The sequence below is a fragment of the Eulemur rufifrons genome, chromosome 5, assembly GCF_041146395.1.
Source record: "Eulemur rufifrons isolate Redbay chromosome 5, OSU_ERuf_1, whole genome shotgun sequence".
NCBI classification, from domain to species: Eukaryota; Metazoa; Chordata; class Mammalia; order Primates; family Lemuridae; genus Eulemur; species Eulemur rufifrons.
The window spans coordinates 12,648,409-12,670,606 of record NC_090987.1 but is presented as its reverse complement, the minus strand read 5'-3'; the positions used below and the strand labels follow the sequence as shown (position 1 = coordinate 12,670,606).

Genomic DNA, 22,198 nt, shown 5'->3' with positions numbered 1-22,198 from the left:
CCACCACTGCGGCTGACTCGACGTCCCAACCCCTTCGCTTCCCACCCCCGTTTTTGAGGAAGTAATTTCGGACTGAGCAGGGTCTCGTCCGCCGAGCGCCCTGCACCCCCCGCCGCGGGCCGGCGCCACCCCGGCTCGGGATTCGTCCCGGCGGTCGCGCCACCCGGCTCGGGAGCCCGTCCCCGCGGTCGCGCTCGGCGGGGGATTCCCCGGCTGGCTCGGTTTCCGCGCCAGCTCCCGGCGGAGGGGCGGGGACGGGGCGGGCCCGGCATCAAGTTTCCTCCACGTCACCGGGGAAATTCCGTATAAATTCAGAGCGCGGGCTGAGGTGCAGGGACTTGAGCGGTTTCCCCTGGACTGTCTGATGCACTGGGTTGCTCCGTGCGTCTAGCGTCCCGGTCCCACCACCCCGTCCCGCCGCCCTGCCCGTGTGCAGTACGCGTCCCGCAGACGCCCGAGGTGCTCGGGTTGGGGGACTGACACCCTGGGGTCCTCGGCAGAGTTCGCGGTGGCACTTGCCAAGATGCCCATGAAGAAGGCGCGTAAGAACGCTCAACCGAACCCGACGCGGGCTCGGACAGGTACTGACCGGCTGGGGCCCGCGGGGGCCGGGGTCTCGGTCTCGGTCTCGGTCCGGCCGGGGTCAGCCTTTCGGGGCCGGGGCGCAGGCTATACGGGGGCTCAAGGTCGGGCCAGGTGTGCGCCCCAGCGCCTGCCTTAGTGGCGCTTCCAGGAAGTTCTTCTGGGGTTTTTCCCAGGACCGCCGAGGCGGCGAGGGAGGGAGCCCGGTTTGGGGTAGGGACACAAGCTGCATTTTTAGCCGGGGCAGAAAGCTCCTTCTCTGCTCTTCCCTCCTGCCCGCTTACCCTTCCCGGGGGCACGAGGGGAAACAAGTGCAAGTGTAGGCAGCGGCCGGGAGGAGAAAGTCATTATCTCGGCAGGTGGGACGGGAGAGGGCTGCGAAGCCCCCTGGACCCCCAGCGCTCCCGGAGACGGGCCCCGCAAGGATCCCTGTGTTCAGGAGCATGGAAAGTCTTACTTGGTAAGACTAGCATTTAATCGTCGATATTTCGGGGGCTGGGGATAGGAGAATAGGAGTTGTTCCCCCATCATTTTTCATCCATCCCCACTCCGTTCCCTTCATCCACATAGAACCACATCATAACTTTCCAGGTCAGCAACCCCCTTTTAGAAAATGAGTCTTATCAAAGAAGGCAGTCATCTGCCAAGGGTTGTAGCAAGGAAGGCAGTAAGGCCCAGGGCTCCAAATCTGTGTAGGTCATGCTGCCATTGCGTCAGATTATAGGCCCCCTTTTAAGGTTAGTTTCGGTTTAGGGAGCTCGTGCTAATGTGAAGCATGGTAGGTTAGCAGCAGGCTGCTCTCTCGGGCTCTTGCCTGGGGTAGAAAAAGCTTTGTCTACCTTTTGTGATGGCTAAGAGTTCTGACCCAGTTACTGAAGCCCTAACCTGTGCCTAGCACTCTCCGAGCCTATGTTCTTAGTTCCCAAGAACAAGGGACAGCAGGAAGTACCTGGTATCCTTGATTAGACATTAATACATTTATAAGTTGTGTAATTGCAACAAAAAATTAAGGAAACAACTGGGAACTATTTATGTTCTGCGCCCCTCCCCCCCCATTTTGTGGAAGATAATTTTTCCACTTAGAATTCAGGGCTTACAAAATACAGAATACTGAATGATTCTGGCGGTTTTTTTTTTAATTGTAGGTTATTTAATATATCCCACTCACTGAAAAGAACATGTCTTTGTAAATACTTCAAAATGTTTGACCCTTTAGCCCATAAAGAATAGCATCTTAGGAATTTATTAGGTCTTTTGGTGTAGGGAAGATTTCACTCACCTTACAGAGAAAAATTGGTTGAAATGTAGGTTTAAAATTTTTTTTTCCATTTTGGGAGGCTGGCAGGGGGGAGGTTGCTTGAGGTCAGGAGTTCCAGACCATCCTATGCAACATTAGCAAGAACCCCCAAAATAGAAAAATTAGCCAGGCATGATATGGTAGAGCAGGCCTGTAGCTACGTGGGAGGCTAGGGTAGGAATTTGAGGTTGCAGTGAGCTATGATGACACCACTACACTCTAGCCTGGGCAATATAGAGTGAGACCATATCTCAAAAAAATTTTTTTTGCTTTACTGTATATTTACAGTTTTCATTTATTTTGAGCCTAAATATGGTCTTTTCGTGGTCTATTTACAAAATAGCTGGTCCAAGTGAAGTAGTGTTTACAACTAATTGATCACAACCTGTTACAGATTCCTTTGTTCCTTCTCCAGTCCCACTGCTTCACTTGACTGGCCTAAAAAAAAGACACCAGATTTTAATTTGTCATCATAATGCTCTTTAATGCTTATCATGAAGGTGACCAAAAAGCCCTTAAGTTGCACTTTGAAATGTTCAAAAAAATTCAAATTATAGTCAGTGTTGCATTTACTGACAAAAGTTTACTTGGAAGTTGGATTACAGCATTTTTTTAAAAATAATATTCAGTTAAGAGTACCTCAATTCTAAAAAGTGCTATGTGAAACTTTACATATTTTTTACTTCGCTCATCTGCATAAAGGCAATGGATTGGTCCCGACTGGGCTTATAGGAAGAAGGTGCTTTACATTAATATGTAAATATTTAGAGATTGTGGATTTAATTTTAGAATAAATTTTGAGGCTTTTATGAGAAACTATCAATAGGTTTTTTTAATGAGGAAAAGAATAAATTTAGATTTGCCTGTTAATGAGAATATAATCTAAAGTATGAATTACTACAGTTTAAAAACCAACTCCTACTTGAAAACCACACATGTTTAGAATTTGACTTCTGTTCCCTGGCCTTAAATGAGGGAGAAAAGGATGACATCACCCGAGGCAGGTAAAGACTAACATTACTCTTTGTAGTATTTGACCCATGACATTTTCATATTTAGAAGATAACACTGGCTTCATCCAGGATGAGCAAAAAAGTATGCGTTCTAAGTGGTCTTTCTCATATTCAGAAAACAGGTGCACATAAAGCCAAACTAAGAGAAATGCTTCCTGAGATACTCAGCTTGTCACTTAGATGGGCGCATTAACTCTTGCTGCTTACTCTTGCTGAAATATTGTGAATGTTAATTTTCATGTTTTGCTTTCTTTCTCAGAGATCGAAGAGGAGTGTGCCCTTCAACTCAAGAGAATTGGAGACAAACTGCATTTCGAGCAGAAACTTCTGAATCTGATAGCCAAACTTTTCCGCTCAGGAACCTGACTACATCAGAAACTTGGCATGAGGAGACTCCTTCAAAAGGGAAGTTTCCTGAAGTGTAGGTACAGATTTCGTGAATTGGAAGACAGATCTCATGGTAATTGAAAGGAATGAGAAGGAGGATTCATTTGCTTTTGGATGCTCTTGGAAGATGGAATACATCAAAAATGAATTTCTGTTGGAGGTTTCCCAGATGTCATTCTTTGGGATGTGAGGACATTATAAAACCTTTGTTTATTTGAAAGCAAGAATGGAAGAACCTTGAAAATAGGGAAGTAACTAGTGATGCATTTCTTTTATACTTAGGAATTATTCTTTTTTGGTGTGGGTGTTTTTTTTTTTTGTATTTTTTTTGTATTTTTTGCTGAAAGTTCCTGCCCAACTTGGTGTAAAAGGAGTTGACAGATAAGACTGGAAGAAACAGTTCAGTGTTGTTTATATTTGTTTTTTGTTTTGTTTTGTTTTGTTTTTCTTTTCAATGCCAACTCCAGAGCAATGTATACTATTTAGTTTATGTATATTAATCTTGTTAAAAGAACATTTTGTTGTGAGAACACTGAATGTCATAGTGAATGTTTATTTCATAGGTCACTACATAATGTAAAAATAAGTTGATAATTTGTTTCTTTTTACTCACATTGTATTGCTTCTGTTCAGATGCCCTTTCATTAATGTGTTCCTGGGGGCATTAACTGGAAAGTATGGAAAACTGGAAAGTAACTTTGAAATAATTGGATTTTATAGGAAGTAAAACTCTGGCAGATTGAATATTACATGGTAAACGAGTATGGGGATTTTGTATAACCAGGGAAAATGAAAAAGATATTACAGAACTTGATTTTTTTAATTGATGTAATTAAAGCTTAGTAAAATAGTCAAGTAACTTGGTAAGAAAATAAATGTGTTTCTAAAGAAGTTTCTAAAAATTTGTAAAATGGTCCTTCTCTCATTAGTCGATGCTTATCCTATGGAAAGTGATCTTTTAAAAGAAATAAAGACTTTTTTCATAATTAGAATATACTTTTCTTAAAAAAGAAGGAAAGCTATTTCTCATCCTAGAATGAAAATCCCATGTATACATATGAATATACATGTGCACACACATACGTGTATATATATGGATATCCATACGGATAATTTGTTTTACAGTGTTATGTAGATTGTTAGAGTTTCCTAAGTTTCATTTTTTTTTTTTGATCTGGGCTATAAACAAAGTCCTCAAATACATAAGCAATAATGTCATGATTGAATTTCAGCAGGAATAACTATTTATTTTACCTATTTATAGTTAAAATATTTTTGTTTTGTTTGAAAATGTGTATTAAGGTTGCATTTTTTGAGTTACGAGACAAGGGTTTTATAACTACTTGAATTTTTGAAGTAAAAATATTTTGATATGGTCTGTAGTCACTTTTGATGAAAAATTACCTCACATCTGCTCTCTTCAGTGTTACTTAGGGCTGTTTATTTAGTTGGAAAGTTTTTTTTTTCTGCCTAGAGGTAGGTAGATATTTTGCCATTTGGGTATTTATGGTCTGTAACTGTATTTAAATGTGTATGCACATATGAAAGTTGATATGTTGGCAGTATAAAACTATTAAAAGTTATCACTCTTTTTTTCTGTGTGTTTTATTTTTTCATCATGTAATCTAAGTGTTCGTTATTAAGCCAGAGTATTTTAATTGATTTCCATCAGCAGACATCTCTTGACTGCACCATCTCCTTCCAGTGCGAGGAGTAAAAAAAAATACAAGGCATTTGGCATAATTTCTGCTGTCAGGAAACATATCACTTTAATTGGGAGGGGAAGCAGTGAAAGATAGGAAATGAATGCCAGGCATAGGTCTTAAGAGCTGCTCAGTGCCTCATATGAATGTCCCAAGAGTGGTTTATTTAAAGTAGCCTATAAAGGTTCATGATCTAATTAGAGGTATTTTGTGAGCCTGAGTCCTGGATCTGTCTACCAGGCAAGGAGCTGCTGTGCGGTTTCCTTTTAGGTGACCTCAGACTTCTCCCTTCCTTGCCTGGGCCCTAGAGCAGCAAAGATTTCTTCATCCGAAGCTAGTCATGTGCAAAAGTAGGCGTCACTCAGTGGCCTTCCTGTTTGAGTGTGAGAACAAAGAGATATCCCTAGTTTGTGGCTTTAATCTGGGAGCCACATCTTCACCCCATCCTGGCCCTGAAAAAGAGTCTGTTGACATCATGGAATGTAAATTCCCTTCCTTAAATGGTAAGGGGGCGAGGGGGGGGGGAGGAAGAATTATGGAGGAAAAGGAGAACCGGAGAGCAAAGGATGCCCAGCTGAGAAGATACATAACAATGCCCCAAAGGGGAAGATTTTGCCGGGGGGGGGGGGGGGCGGGCAGGGGAGGGGGAGCGGGGTTGGCTTCAGAAAAGATGTGGTCAATCTGCATGATTTGAGTTTAGGGCCCTTGGAAGAGTATCTCCTGACCCTAAGCTTCTTTGCATAGCCAGAATTATTTTGCTAAAAGTGCCCTTTAAACTCTTCTTTTATATAAAGAGTAACAGCTGAAGGCTTAGGCACAGATTCACAATCTTCAGATATGAGAACTATATATATTTTTTGAGAACCGCATTTTAATGTTAAAATTCCTAGATGTTCACATAATTGTATCTGTTGACTGACAAAAACGACTAGCGTTTTTACTTGCATTTATATTTGAAAGAAAACCCCAATAGTCTGTATATTTGAGAAGTATCCCTCTCTCTCTGTGTGTGTATTGATGTATCTATCTGTGAATATGATAAGTTGTTCTTGAGTCGAAAGGCTGTGTGCGCTGTGATTTGGGCTTTAGAATCCATTGCAATAACTCTACAAACCCTCTTTCTCCCCTCAATCACTGGGCAAGAACCAAATAAATGGTGAAAATCCTGTCAAACTCCTCAAGCCTATGTCAGAGGGGACACTCCATCAGGAAGATAACTGACACCTTAAAGATGAGTGATGTGGTGCAAAGAGCTCCCCTCTTTGGAATCAGGAAGCTGGAATTTCAAGGCAAAACCACGAATGAGCTGTGCGACCTTGGGCCAGGCAACTGCTGTGAGCCAGAATTATTCTGTTATCGTGAGACCCAGATCATGTTTGAAATCACTTGCAGTTTGAATCAGAAAATAGGATGGCAAAGGGGTCTGAAGGTCTCCCACCAGAGTCCCAATCCTGCCAGCCCAGACTCCTGATTTCATTTCAAACAGTGTAAGAGGGAATTGAAGGATTTCCTCAAAAAAGCAGGAGAGTGGGATTTTTAAAAAATATTTTGTTTGTTTTAAATTTTTTTCATTTGTATATATTCATTGGGTGCAAATGCAACTTTGCTACATTGACATATTGCATTGCGGTGAAGTCAGAGCCTTCAGTGCATCCATTACTGGAACAACAAACACTGTACCCACCAAGCTACCTCCCATCACCCACCCCCTCCCGCTTCCTAAAGAGTGGATTTAAAAAGCAAAAAAAAAAAAAAAACAACCCAGAAAGCTATTTTCTGAATTCTTCTCCCAAACATTGATTCTAAGTCTTAGAGGAAGTTCAGTGGGAACTTCTCCGGCTTGCAAGTATTTTCTTGGAAATGAGAATTTGCCATCCATGCCGGTTTCCCCAGTGGTGGTGTCACTGCCACGGTTCCTTTTTACAGGTAGCTGAAAATATGAGGTCACCTGACAGAATACACCCTGGTGTGTAATCACGGGAATGTCCTCAGGTAACAGGTCAGGGTTAAAGGGCAAACTTTAGTTTCTATTTTAAGAACTTTCAGAAATCAATTTAGTCATTTCAGAGTGAAACATTGACACTCACCTATAATTTCTTCCCTTATGGTCTTCTTCGTAATAACATTATTCTTCAAAACACCAGAGAAATGGGAAAGTTGATGAGCTATAGGTGGAGATTTTGGATTCTTTTACTTAGCAGGTTATTAACTACATGCTCTGGGTCCCCCTGCCTGCTATAAACACATTGATTGTGCTCAATGCTCTCTAGGTTTAGAAATTGCACGGTGCAAGGAGCCTGGGCTTGGGTTTAGATTGTGCAATAGACTAGTATAGAACAACACAGAAGGTACAAATAACCCCTTGATATTCCTTGTGTTTTAGGAAAAGGCTTCTGTTGTTTTTGTCATGCTCTCTCACCATGAGCTCTAGTACAGCCTATGACAGTTGCCCATTTTCAACTTCACATAATTACTCAGCTATTTTCAAAAACACAGTGTTGCTGTCCCCACAATTAACACTGCTTCTGGCTTTGGAATCAGCTGGTCATTTTGCCACTTACTCTTTGTGTGACTCTGGATAAATACTTGACCTCTGTTTTCTTACAAAAGGCTATAAAACGTATCTATTTCAAACCATCGTGAAAATCAAATGAAATGAGAATGGGCACAGTGTCTGGCTCCTAGTTAGTGCCCAGAAAATGTCAGTTAACTTTCCTGACAAGATGGAGGGCTAGAGACTGGTTTTCTCACAAAGCTATGGAAATCTCGCCCAATTAAGGTTGTTAGACTAACACGAAACTTTTGAAGGCAGGCAGTAGGGCAGGGGTGGAGCCGGAGGGGAAGTGGTAGCTTTCCCCATGATGAGGCCATCTGCTTTTAATTTGTGAACTCTTACTGATGGTAAACCACTTATTTCACCCTGTATATAACGGGTTTCACTAACGCTATTTAACTGCCCGAAGCCCCTTGCCATGTACGAATATAAAATTTCAAGTCCTAATTTATATAGCATCAACTCAAGAGAGAGAAAGTTTCTGTCTAGTTATTTTGGATGTGGGTAAGGCTAAATGTGGGTAAGGCAATGTTTCAGTGAAAAATCTTGAAGGGCTCTCCCCTGAGATGAGACTGTGCAAATTTGTTAACTTGGAAGACAGACAGCAAATCCCAGCTGCTTTTGTTTTTGGCTTTAGGGAGCCCAAATTGCATTCATCCACAAGGGTCAATACTGCTACTTTGAGTCTGTATTCGGAACGAGCAAAACTTCCACAAAGTAACCACTGCTTACTGATCAGTGTGATGTGCCAGGTACTTTAGAAACATAATTGTGTTAGGCCAGGCCGGTGGCTCACACCTGTAATCCTGGCACTCAGGGAGGCTGAGGCAAGCGGATTGCTTGAGCCCAGGAGTTTGAGATTGCAGTGACCTATGAAGATGACACTCTTCTCTACCTTGGGCAACAGAGGGACACTGTCTCAAAAAAAGAAAAAAAGAAACATAATTTTATTGTTTCACCTAATGCTCAGAACTCTCCTATTCAGAAGGTATCATCTTTTTCATTTTACAGTCGAGGAAGCAGGGTCTTCTGAACCAGCAATGTCCCCAAAATCAACTGGCAAATGAGGGGAAGTCACAGGATTTCAACTTGGGCCTTTTTGACCTCAAAATGGTTTTCTCTTTGCTCCCAGCATGGGGTTGGGGGAAAGGTTCCCACCCCAGAGCAAAGCTAGTTTGTTTCCAGTCCAGAGCCTCATTAAATACAGCCAAGTTTTACACACTGTGTTTTCAGAGGGTGGAAGGTTGATGATTAAGCCAGCTGATATGTGGGGAAAAAAAGACTGATAATTGCAGCACTGGCATTCACCTAGCATAGGGGCTTTCCCATCTCCAGCAATAAACTGCCACAGGTCATTCCAAGAAGCTGGCGTGAGCCAGACAGGGAAGGTAAGGTGGCATCTCACCCCTGGGAGTTTGGGGTGGAGGAGAATAGAATTAAATCTGAAATAAACACCACTCAGGCTCGCTTTTTACCAGCTAAAGTCAAAACAGCACCTACTAAGACAGACCTGCGGGAGTTATTTGTAAACGAGGGGAGGGCAGAGGGAAAGGGAATAAAAGAAGCCTGTCAAAACAGCAATATGTGTGCTTTCTGGCTGTTCTGCCTTATTTCAGGAAGTCCAGGCAGAAGTTATGAAGGAAGAAATTGTTGTGACCATTTTAAAAAAAACAAAAAGAACATCTAAATTAACCAGTCTGTGGTCTTGATGATTCATTTTGGACAACTGTTGAGGACTGGGCAAAGATCAACAGGTGGTCATGTTATGAAGCCCTTTGGTTTCACAGCGGTTACTTTCCAGTAAGGGATTCCTAGATGAAACACACATTTATCAATTCATCAGAAAAACATCTCCCTTTTCCCATCTGAAAAAAAATGACACGTACAACACTCTATAGTACCAGCAACCAAAGTGAGAAAAAGGCTCTTTTATGCCTTTTGACATTTTTTGCTGATGTCACATTAAAAGGAACAGGGTTCTGAGAATTAGCCAATCAAGAGTAAAGCTTTAACTTTCAAAATGTAGTTATATGCAGCACTATTCACAATAGCAAAGGTATGGAATCAACAACCTAAGTGTCCATCAACAGAGGACTGAATAAAGCAAAAGTGGTATATATACACAATGGAATACCATTCATCCATAAAAAAGAATGAAATCATGTCCTTTGCAGCAACATGGATAGAACTGGAGACCATTATCTTGAGTGAAACAACTCAGACACAGAAGGACAAGCACCACGTTTTCACTTGTAGGTGGGAGCTAAATACTATGTACACGTGGAAACAGAGGCTGAACAATGAATGGACAATGGAGAGGGGAGAGAAAGGGGTGAGTGATGGGCGGTTGCCTGGTGGGTACAATGTGTGTTGCTCTGGCGATGGATGCACTGAAGGCCCGGACTTCAACACAATGCCCTGTATCAATGTAGCAACATAGCACTTGTACCCCATGAATGTATACAAATAAAAAATAAATCGAAAAATAAATAAATAAATAAAAATTCTCTTGGGGAAAGACACGTAGTTACAGAGCAATATAAGGAAGTCAGGTTAATACTTTATAGATGACTCGTTAGCTACCATGGAAGCCAAGGACCTTTCCTGGGGCCTTGCCAAGTACACAGCGTGGAAGATAAATCTGGGCTTTTCCTCCAACTTTCACATAAACAAGGAAGAAGGGTAGTATAATAATAAAGGCATCAGTGTGTAATACTCCCAGACCATACTAGTTTTAGAACAAGCTGATTAAATTAAAAAAGTAGATATACTATTTAAAACATACTCTGCTATAATTTTTGACCTAGGCTATCTCATTACGTTGGAATTTTCTTCATAAAAAATACGGCAGGTGGGCCAAAGATATCAACCCTCGCCTTTATGGAAGCATTTTATTGTTTCATCCTTAAAGAATATGGAAAGTTTTTTGGCTCTGCTTTGCCTGGAACTGGACTGGTTTCAAAGCTGAGAGTCCCATGTCCTGGAAATGCTTTCAGTTCCAGGCAAACCAGGACAGTTAGTCATTTTAAGATTGTAATATGATTCCATGTGTAACTTTAGCAGATTGTATTCTAAGGATCTGCATCTAAATAACTATATCCCATTTATTTTTTTCCCCACTTTTCAGTCATTTGAGAGAAGGATATAATCATAATTCCCTAGAGCTGTGCCTATCACAAGGTTTATAAGGGGATTAAAAGATATCATGGAAGCAAAGCTCTCAGCCCAGGCCCTGAGAGTTAACCAGCTCCCAATAAATGGTTGCTGAAAAAAAATAGTTTGTAGGATTAGAAAGAGTTTACAAAAGCCAAATGGCATCATAGTTGCTATTGGAACTATTAAGTACATAAGAAGTGAAGAGATGAAGAAAGCATCCCTCTTGATTTATGGACTTTACAATTGAGTTGAGAGGACAGATGAGCACAACTAAATAAAACATCTGCAAATGGTTCAGAATTAACAGTTATATTTAGCTGGCTGTGTACCACCACAATGAGTCTTAAAGAATGAGAAGTTTGCCAGGCACGGTGGCTCGCATCTGTAATCCTAGCACTCTGGGAGGCCGAGGCAGGAGGATTGCTTGAGCTCAGGAGTTTGAAGTTGCAGCGAGCTATGATAATGCCACTGCACTCTAGCCTGGGTGACAGAGTGAGACTCTGTCTAAAAAGAAAAGAATGAGAAGTTAACTCAGGACATTTCTCCAATGAAACGGTATGAGCAAATGCATGATAGGGAGAATGCGTATGAGAATATGCATATGAGACACTTAGGTGTGGCTGAATCTTAATGTTTAAAGCAGAAGAGGTGGGATTTGAGGCTGAAGAGATAAGCAGGGCCTGGTGTGTCATATTCACGGGCTTGGACTTTATCTTACAGGATGACTGTGCTAGTATAAGCAAGGAGTAACTGATATTTTAGATATCTCAATCTGGTGCCTATAATAGAGGATGGATTTGGGGGTTATAAGTCTAAAATCTGGAAAGTCAAAGAGAAGGTTGTTGTTTTAAAAAGAGGATGAAGGCCTCAGTGTTGGCAGTCATTTAGGATAGGAGAAGAAGGAATGATCTGAAATTTGGAGCAGTGGTAAAGTTGGCTGACTTTTATTTACTCGAGTAGAAACTGTGAAACTCAGGAGAGAACTTAGCCCAAAGTTCGAGAGTCATATGGATATCAGTGGTAGTTACAAGTAGAAGAGTTGAACAGAGAATGAGATGAATAATGAATCCAGGGAATACAAGGGTTTGAGGGATGTGTAGAGAAAGAGAAGCCTGTGAAAGAGAATGAGAAGGAACAGTCAGAAATGGTCAAGAGAATATTTGGCATCATTCAAATCAAGGTAAGAGAGGTGGTGTCAACAGAGTCAGATGCAGCAGAGAAATCCATCAAGATAAAGATTGAACACCATTTGTGCATTCACTCAAGCCTTTATTTAGAGTCTGCTTCATACCAGGCACTGAGATAGGTATGGGCCACGAAAAAGAGAAACATTGTCCCTTCCCCTAGCGAAGTTATAATCCAGCTGGGGAGATGTACAGTAGAGACAGTTGTAAGTGCCCAAAGAAAATACAGAGTGCCATGAGTGAAACTAACAGGGAACAAAATATTCAAGTAGAATCTTTCTAAAGAGCAGGGACAGCCTTAGAGGTCTCATCAAGGAAATCTCTGCACCAGGCCAGGCAGGGAGGCTGGAGTGCAGGTCTCTGGTGACCTTCCTCTGTGGCTTCTGCACCCCAGCTTGCTCTTTAAATCCATGAAATACTAGGAGGTCTATTAGTTTCCAAAGGCAGCTGTGCAACATACCACAAACTGGGTGGCTTACAAAACAGGAATTTATTCTCTCCAAGTTTTGGAGTCCAGAGTCCAAAGTCAAGGTGTCGGCAGGGCCATACTCTCTCTGAAGCCTGTAGGGGAGGCTCTTTCCTTGCCTCTTCCTAGCTCCTGGTGGTAGTTGGTCGGCCTTGGCATTCCTTGGCTGATGCATGTGTCCCTCCAACCTCTGCCTCCGTTGTCATATGGCATTCTTCTTATCTAGGTCTTTACCTGGCTTTGTCCTCTTCTTATAAGGACACCAGTCACACTGGATTAGGATCTGTCCTAATGACCTCATGTTAACTTGATTATATATACAAAGACCCTATTTCCAAATAAGGTCACATTTCCAGGTACTGGGAATTAGGACTTTGACATATTTTTGGGGGGACAGAATTCAACCCATAACAGGAGGTGTTTAGGATAATTAGTAAAACTTCGTTTAGGACAGTTTCAGTAGACTAATGAATTTTAGTATTATTACACGATTTGCCTGAGATCTGCTCAATAGACAAATTTAAAAAGATAAATGGCAAATCATTGCCTTTCTCATTATTTTCGGCACTTTGTTAGATCGGAGAAAACCATTTCTGACTAGCACTTGCCACTAAGAGAGGAGAAAGAATATTGACCTGGCATCTTGTTAGCTCACAGTCCTTATTAGCTGGGCTGAGGCTCCTTAGCTGCCCCCAGCCTCACTCATCATTAACCCAAAGAGAAGTCTGATGTGATGGGGGGGGGTCTCAGCTATCAGGGTCTTCCCTGAGATTGTGTAAAAGGGTTGTTTGTTTGTTTGTTTGTTTGTTTTTTCTGCAGAGGGGATCTATTGTATTTGCTAAGGGAGTCTGTGACTCAGTAATATTTAAGAGCCATTGGACTGGACATGCTACATTTAGCTGCACAATAGAGTCACCTATAGAGATTGAAAATGCCCCGCCCCTGACCCCACAGATTTCTTATTCAAATTGCCTGAGGTAGGGCCTGACTATCAGAATTTCTTAAGCTTCCAGGTGATCACGCTGTCCAGTGGAGCTGGGCAGCATGGCACCAGGTGATTCCTGCATCCACCCTTTGGGCACTAGTCAGATTCTGATGCCCTACGCCCTTTAAATAAACAATGCCATAGCCATCAAAACGGTCACTGTAGTAGGAAAGGGCTTGTTTAGACCTGTGAGTATTATGACTTAACACACTTCTAGTGTTCCTTTCAAGACATTCCCTCATGCTTCTAGTAGACTCTTCTGCTGCACTGGGGTAGGCAGCTGGCTCTGGAGGCATCTCTCCCTTCCTTCCCACACCACTGGACATTCCAGAGGAGCCAGCTCAACAGAGGAGAGCACGGCATAGTTTCAAATGGGGTGCAATGAGAGGGCCAACAGGGGTGGCCAAGCGAGCCTCCAAACTGGGTGGGGGGATGTCAAAGGTAAGGAGGTGGCAAGTGAGAGGTGCAGAGAATTGGGGCCATCTAACGTGAATCTGAGAGTCAGCCGGTTCATGAGCATGGGCTGCAGTTGCCTTTGCAGGTTGACTCAGCAAGTTAATTTTCAGGAAGGGTTTCTTTTTTCTGTTTTCTTTATAATGAGCCAGTGAAGGGCATCAAGTAACACCTAAGTTAGTAGGACTGAAAACTATTTCAGTTTCTTATGTCAGATAGGGAGATAGCTTTTTTTTTTTTTTTTTTTTTGAGACAGAGTTTCGCTCTGTTGCCCGGGCTAGAGTGAGTGCCGTGGCGTCAGCCTAGCTCACAGCAACCTCAAACTCCTGGGCTTAAGCGATCCTCCTGCCTCAGCCTCCCGAGTAGCTGGGACTACAGGCATGCGCCACCATGCTCGGCTAATTTTTTCTATATATATTTTAGTTGGCCAGATAATTTCTTTTTATTTTTAGTAGAGATGGGGGTCTTGCTCTTGCTCAGGCTGGTCTCGAACTCCTGATCTTGAGCGAGGCCACCCGCCTCGGCATCCCAGAGTGCTAGGATTACAGGCGTGAGCCACCGCGCCCGGCCGGGAGATAGCTTTTTGTTTAATTAGCTGCCCACGAAAATAACCTAATGAATGACATGTCTCTGCTTTTCTCTGCAAACTGATGTTGCGCAAATCAGGCACCCCTCTGGCACCAACGCACAAACCAAGGCTGGACAGAGGCTCAGGGAAGATGGTTCCACAGCCGATGGCTCAGATCCCCAGAAACATGCGTGCCTCCCCATTTGTCGTTTATCTCTACAGACAGGAAAGCTAGGTGTGGGTGTGCTGCGGATCTGGCCAGGAACATGGCCCCGCGGGACTTAAAATTGCCGTGCCGGCAGCTGGGGTGACTCAGAGACTGCGTTCCTCAGCCAGCACTGCCAGGCCCGGCGGGGTGGGGCCGAGGGCCGCGGAGCAGAAGCCACGTTCCCCAGTTGCTCTATTTTAAGCTACGGAGTCTTCTAACAGGGCTGGTAGGAACTGAAGTGTTGGCTGAGAAGTGAGGAGGGATTACATGGCCTCTAGGTCCTTGTTTTAATAACAGTTTGCACTTTCTGATTACTCGGTGTGTCCCAGCTCCTGCAGTAAGTGCTTTGTAAGTGTAATTCCACTGAATCCTTCTCGCAGCTCTGAGGGCTAAATATGATTATCCTCATTTCTTTCTCTCTCTCTCTCTCTTTTTTTTTTTTTTTTTTTTTTAAACAAGGGGCAAAATTAAAGGTTAGGAGGTTTGGAAGCCTGCTGAAAGTCAGAGGACTAAATGCAGAAGCGGGGACAGAAATGAGATCGGTCTGATTCCACAATGAGTCCTCAAGCTCCACAGTCAAGCCACCTGTGGCCTCTCCCTGCGGGGAATTAATTCAACGAGCATTTGCTGAGGGCCTGCAATATGCCAGGTGCTTTGCTGGGCACCGTGGAGCATACGGTGTGGGCGCACGTGGCCCCTGTGGATCAGTAGCCTTCAGAAGCAGTGCCCAGGTAAGTTGGAAAACGTTGATGTTAGTGTCAGTCCTACCCCTCCCGGGCGTTGTGATCATGGCTGATTTATTTAGTCTGGGATGCCAGTTTTTTTCAGCTGTAAAATGGAGATAACTGGACTATTGTGAATCTAAAGGATGGGGACAGTGTGTTGAAAGTAACAGGTGCTCAGAAAGCAAAGCTTCATTGGTCTCTCACGAGCTGCCTGGATTTGGGCTGGACGGGCTTCGAAGCAAAGTAGGCTCAGGCCAAGCTCGGGACTCGTTCAAGACACATCTCTTTCTACGTATCTCACGTTCTGCCACTCTGTCAGCAATCCTGGCAGCTCTCCCGTCTGGGTAGGGACAGAATACGACCCTTCTCTGTTCTGCTCCATGCAGAGCATCTGTCAGCCCTCACCTGTGTCGCATAAAGGCCCCCTAATTGGCCTCATTGCTGCTCTCTGCAGTCTCTGCCCGAGTGCCTTCTCTGAATGCCCCTTTAAAAACTGTACCCTCTGCCATCACTCGCTGAACTCCAACCTTGCCTTATTCTTCCTCACCACTTGCTGTAGGGTTGCTGATTTGCTCCTTGTTGGACCCCCCTCTGCAATGTAGGGCCCTGAGGGCAGGACCCTGGGCCCTTCCATGCACTGCTGTGTCCCCAGGATCAAGAGCCTGGCAGACAGGAGGTGTTGCCATCCCTGACCACCTTCAGTTCATTCTCATCCCCGTCTGCCCTTCTTCAATTAGCTTTTTAATGTTAAAAAATTCAGAATATGGGGAAAGATAGAAAACAAGAAGAAAAATTCCCCCATAATAGCTATCCCAGCATCAGTCACTGTTAGTACATTTAAAACAATTTTGATGTTGATTTTAAGAGTACTTTAATTACAAAGATTAACCAACCCTCATTTAATCCCATATGTCTTGAATTTTGACATTTTACTTAAAGCATTTGAACACTAGAATGACCCTACTTTGGGGGCTATACTTACCATTATGGATAAGCTTAGCATTATCAGCTAACCCTTAGCCATATATTAATATTTTGAGAACGTTAGACCTGAAAGGGAGCCATCATACATTGTGGGCTGCTCCGTAGATGTATAATGCCCCGACAACACATCATACTTTATTCACACATTCATTCATTAATTCATTAATAAAATACTTATTCAGTACCTACTATGTGCTATTCATGCAGTTCCTGTCTCTGAACCTTGCATTTCCATTCTGTCGTTCTCGTGAGCTTTCATTGTGCTGTTATATTAGAGCCATCACGCCGAAGCCCTAGATGTGGTAGGGGTAAAGGAAGATGGCTTGGCTCATGGCTTTCATGATAAAGCCCGTGATCATCAATGAAGTGGGAAGAGCCTTGGACTCAGAGACAGGAGAACCAGGTTCCTGTCCAAGTATTGCAACTAACTGGCTCAGAGACCTTGGAAAGTCATTCATTCTCCAGATGCTAATTTCCTCATCTAGAAAGTGTCTGGTTAGGTGGAGGGTAACTCCTTAACTCCCATGAATGATTCGTGATCTTGGCTAATTTTCTTGTGATTTGCCTCCTCTTCTATAAGTTGAGTGCAGGAAAAAATCAAACCAAACCACCTGCCTACCCAGCAAACTAAAATCCTGTCTCAGCATGTATTGTATCCTGCTCAGATTCTCTGGTATTTCTGCAGAAAACAGCTCTTGGTTTCTTTGTGTATGTTTGTGATGATCTTTGGCTATTTCTGAATTTGAGGAGGATCCTCTTGTTTTTTTCAGAGCCTCTCATCTACAGAGAAGGGTAAGAAAACTGAGGATTCATCCTACCCTAAATAATACTCCAGGCTGGGGTCAAAATATTGATAGTCACTTGGTGACTTCCTGGTGTCTCAAATGCAAAATGTCTTAAAATGATTAAAAGCCTTTCAGAATATTTTGGTCTTGAGCTTGGCCAATTACTGACACTTGTATATCATTTTAAGTTTTTAATCCTTTAAACATCCCATGAAGTTGACTTTTATCTAGTTCAACCTTCTATGAAACAGGGAAATAAGTGATGCTGAACTGGCTAATGTTTAATTCTATATCAAATGTAGTATTTTTAAACTTTGATTAATATTCTTATAATCTAAACAGGAGACTCCTTCTCCATAGTAGTAGCTTTGACCTGAACACCCCAGATGACATGTGCCTTTGGAATGCCACCTAATATGACCACACTTTGTTTGTAAGAAGACATTGGTGTCTGGCAACCTATAAACCTTGTTTTGTCTCTGCAGGGAGTTCTGTTTCACCTGATAGCAGGCAAGCTCTCTGTCAAGTACAGTGTGACCACATCATCCTATCTGATTCCTTGCCAAGGATTCCCACAGGAGGACAGATTGCCTTTGACTGTAAATGTTTTCTTAGATAACGTGCAGTTTCTTTGATGGTTTTTTTTTTTTCCCCCAACCAAACACAAAATGACGGTGACATTTTGCTAGCTCTTTATTGTGACAGTGTGGCAGGGAGATGCTTTGATATATCAACAGAGTTTTTGATGCGTGTGATGTTCCCCGTTACTCCATGAACCTCCTGCTGTTGGGCAGATAGAAACCAAGCTGTGTTGCCTCAAGGGAGAATTGTCATAGCAGAACCACAGAAACAAGAATCAAATGCTTGGCCTTTAGTTTCAAAAGCTAACGGCCAGGTGTAAGATATAAAAGATTGGGAAGAATAGGGGGTCAGAGAGTCCATTTTCCCACCACTGGAGAGTAGTAGATAAAGTTGTTCAAGACAGAAAAGACTTGAAGAGGGGAAGAGTTCAGTGAGGCTGGGGACAGGGGGGCCAGATGTGGACATGTAGCAGGGTCAGTTGAAGCACACACTGTCTGCAGCACCAGGAAGCTGTGATGGAGCCTGTATGGAGCCGTGGGAGACTTCAAGCTCTGTTCAGGAGCATCCTTCATCTCCTGCCTGCCTGAAGTGTCCTTCTGCTCGGGGAGGCTGCCCGTGAACAACACGTACCTGCACCCCAAGTCTTTGCTCAGCATCTTCTCACTGTGGGGGATCTCCCTTTCAGCAGTCTAGGATATTTAAACTGTCAGGAAGTTGTCTTTCTTGTTCCTTTTGTTCTTCCTTTAAAGTCCCAATTTACTGCCTCTGAATAGAATAATTTTGGGTGCTGGCAGGCCTCTGCTTCCAGTGGTCACCCTTCAACAGACCAAGTGGAGATCACAAAACTCTCAGAATACAGGGCTGGATCAATTTACCAAACAATTGCAAATCAATTAATTTAGATGTGTGACTAATAATTCTGTAATTTTTTCAGGTCCACATAAGAACCAGAACTACTCATTGCACTTTAGGAAAATGTAATCTAAATGAATGGTACTACTTAGCATTAATTAATATGTTAATTCATTACAGAGCCCAACATGTATGGTCAATTTCACCAAATCAGTTGTGGAGGATACAACTCGAGAGTCATTTCTCTTTATCTGTACTCTTTTCTCATCACTGAATCTAGTATATTAAAACCTGACTTAATTAGGCAGACTGAGCAGGGGATGGTTGAGTTTTCTTTCCTTGACTATTGGTCAGTGTAGGCTAATTGCTACAATAATTCCCCAAATATAAGTGGCTTAACAAAATTAAAAGTTCATTTGTTGCTCATGAAAAGTCTAATGCTGAGTCCAATAGTTGAGAGGCTTTCTAGGTTTCTTTCTTCCAAGGGGTGATTTGGGGACCCATGATTCTTCTATCCTGTGGCTCTATCTTTTGGCTTCAAGGTCACTGTCTTGTGTTGAATTGTGTCTTCCTCAGATTCAAAAATTGAAACTCTAACCGGCAATTCCTCAGAATATGACTATATTTGGAGTCTGGGCCTTTAAAGAGGTGATTAAGTTAAAAGGAGGCCATTAGGATGGGTTCTCGTCCAATCTGACTGGGACCCTATAAGGAAAAGAGGAAATTTGGACCTAGAAAGAGACACCAGGGATGTGCACACACAGAGAAAAGACCACGTGAGAGCACAGCAAGAAGGTAGCCAAGAATAGAGACCTCAGGAGAAACCAAACCTGTTGACACCTTGATCATGGACTTCCAGTCTTCAGAACTGTGAGAAAATAAATTTCTATTGTTTAAGGCACGCAGCGTGTGGTATTATGTGATGGCAGCCCTAGCAAACTAACACAGGCACCTTGGCAACATGCAGAGAACAGATGAGGAGAGAGAGAATCCCATCCGGGAGCTCTTTAGGGGCCAAGTTGGTAAGTGGTATGTATCTCTTCCAGCTATATTCCCTGGCCCAGAATTTAGTCACAATTGGTAGTGGTTTCATAAGTGATCACTTAATGTTATTCTTTAAATATTTTTCATATATATTTTAAGTTCTCTGATATATATGTTGCACATCACAGTGAAAAAATTAAAAACTGTACTCTGGTGCCTCAAAAGTAGTAGTTTAATAGACAGTTTAGCTACCTCTTTTTTTCTGGTTGTTAGGGATCCTATATCAGAGAGTCAGGGAGGGAAAACCAATCTACTTTCTATTTTCTTTTCTTGTATAGTTTTTTTGTTATTGTTATTAAATCTCTCATATTTTTTGTTACTGTTATTGTTTTATGGTTACATTTATAATTAAGTCTTATGAGAACTGTTTTCATAAAAATATATGATACAGAAATTACAAATTATTTTTTTCTGTTATTAAAAGACCTTTTAATAACAGAATATTTTTAAGAAGAGATTTAAGTTGTTTTGACTTTCTTTAAGACTATTCTGAATATAACCAACTACATTTCTTTAACAAAATTAGTTTTTCCAATAATTTCTCTACATCAATGTTTTACTGCATGTATGCCCTCATTTTCCCCATTCTTTTTTTCTGACAAAAAGACAACAGCAAAGATGTTCAGAAAGCAGTAGATGACCAAAAGACTTTTTCATATTTTTGTGCCTATATTTGGGGCCTGCCATATCTGTTAGAGAATAGAAAGCTCCTGAGGTCTGAATTATGGTTTCCACTGATGCCTGAGATTGTTGTTCTTACTGGGTCCTATTCAGAAATATACTACACAGGGAGCAAAGTTGGGTGGTAGTTAAGCGAAAAGGCCTGGCTTCAAATCCATTACTTTATAGCTGGGCAGGTTACCTAATCCCTCTGTGGCTTGGTTTTCCCATCTGTAAAGTAGAGATAATAATAGAACCTACCTCATAGGTTGCTCTGTGGAAAAAAGAGTTAATATATGGCAAGAACTTAAAACAGTGCCTGGTATACAGTGAGTGCTACCTAAGTGTTGATTATTGTTATTAATGCTTGGCTACATATTACTATCCATGGACATAAAACTGCCAGTATTTTTCTGTTTTGGGATCACATTTTTCAGGAAGACTAGAAACCATCAATCTGGAAAAAGAACTAATATGTTAATAAAAAGAAAAGTGAAAACAATTGCACAAGAGACCTAAATGAGAAAACGAGCACCTGTTTCGGAGATTCACAAGTGCAGACATGCTTCCTGACAGGTGCCTCGGAATTCTGCTCCTATAGGAAAGACCCACCCTGAAAACGCATTGGCACAAGCATAGCCATGATTGTCTGGCCTGGCATTTCTAGGCCTGCCCGACGGGCAAGACAGGATAGTGACACAGTTCCATTCTCAGCAAGACTGTTGTTGTTCTAACCCGAGAAAGGAGCCTCTAGCTGGCAAGAACGACCAAGCTTAACCTCTGAGCAGCTTGACAAGTCTGGAGGTCTGCGACTACAGAACATCCCAGCCAAGACTTGTCAAGTATGTGTGGGAGTGTCCATGACTCAAATTCTAGGGCTGAGTCAGAGTAAAACTTGTTTCCGGAGGTAGCTGGATGAGATTGGGGGAAGGGGAAGACACAACTATTTACCACGTGACCTTTTCTTGCTTGACTTTCCACAGAGAATTTTTGCGGGGCCTGATGAGACATATCCAGGACTCTGAAACTTGCCAACCTTCTGGTTCTCACTTCATGCTCCAGGGAAGGTTTTCCACCCTTGTGGTTCCATCCCTTCTATCCTACTCTGACATGACTTCCTGGGGTGACCATCTCAGCCTCCTCACTGAAGTATTGAACTGGGGAACTTCCCAAATGTGGCGGGAATTTAGGAATGGGTACATGTGTGGAGAGGATGATTGACAGCCTTATATATGGGGTGATTCAGTAGTGGTCCCCTAACGCAGAAATCCCCCCATAAAGCAAACTGTCTTGAATTTCACTGAGCAGAGAGCACAAATGTGTAACGATTACAGCATTCTTCCCTGTCAGGCCCTGATAGGCATTGCTCTGTGAACTTGGGCACATTATTTTTAAATTTCAAAGTCTCAATGTGCTCATTTGAAAATTAGGTATTGTAAAATCTACTGAACGAGTTGGATTAAAAGCAAATTTTCTAGTTCCAGAGGTGGAAGTAGAAGCAAGTTATTTTTCTTCTAAGCAAAGGGGCCTTTACACAGAGAAACCAGCTGCACGGATATGAGTAAAACAAAAAACAAACTCAAGTGCTGCGTTCAGTATTTCCTAGTTCAGCAAGGAAAAAAGACAGAGGGGAGAAAGAGGTTCCAGTTTCTCTCCACTTCAGACAGGCACCTAGGAAAATGGGGGTGGCACTGTTTCAGCAGCTTCTGGTGTCTGAAATAACCGGCATCTGAACTGAGTTTACTCACAATTATGACACCAAATGTGTGAGGTTTTTTTTTTTTTTTCCCTTCTCTCATATCAAGCAATTCTTCAATTCTCTGGACACCAACTGAGGGATCTACAATTCAATTCAATTCTGATTGATAGTAACTACCTGGAGTTGGTGCAGACGCCACAGGGTAAGGGCTCAGTCCCACAAGACTGCGCCCACTTTAGATGCCAATCCCAAGTCCCAGGTTCCCACCTGTATGTTGGTTCTGATGACAGACTATAAATCAGGGGTTCCCA

General features: G+C 42.5%; 1 protein-coding gene across 2 annotated transcripts; it reads left to right on the top strand.

Annotated features, from left to right (window-relative positions):
* Positions 1-364: 364 nt before the first annotated feature.
* Positions 365-3,345, top strand: PMAIP1 (phorbol-12-myristate-13-acetate-induced protein 1). Of its 2 annotated transcripts, none has more exons than XM_069467935.1 (2): positions 365-581; positions 3,152-3,345. In XM_069467935.1, exons 1-2 carry the CDS (start codon positions 524-526, stop codon positions 3,256-3,258), a joined length of 165 nt encoding a protein of 54 aa, XP_069324036.1. In that variant the 5' UTR covers positions 365-523; the 3' UTR covers positions 3,259-3,345. The 2 variants fall into 2 exon arrangements, with proteins under 2 accessions (XP_069324036.1, XP_069324035.1); XM_069467934.1 differs by having other exon boundaries at positions 365-613; positions 3,154-3,345.
* Positions 3,346-22,198: the final 18,853 nt, after the last annotated feature.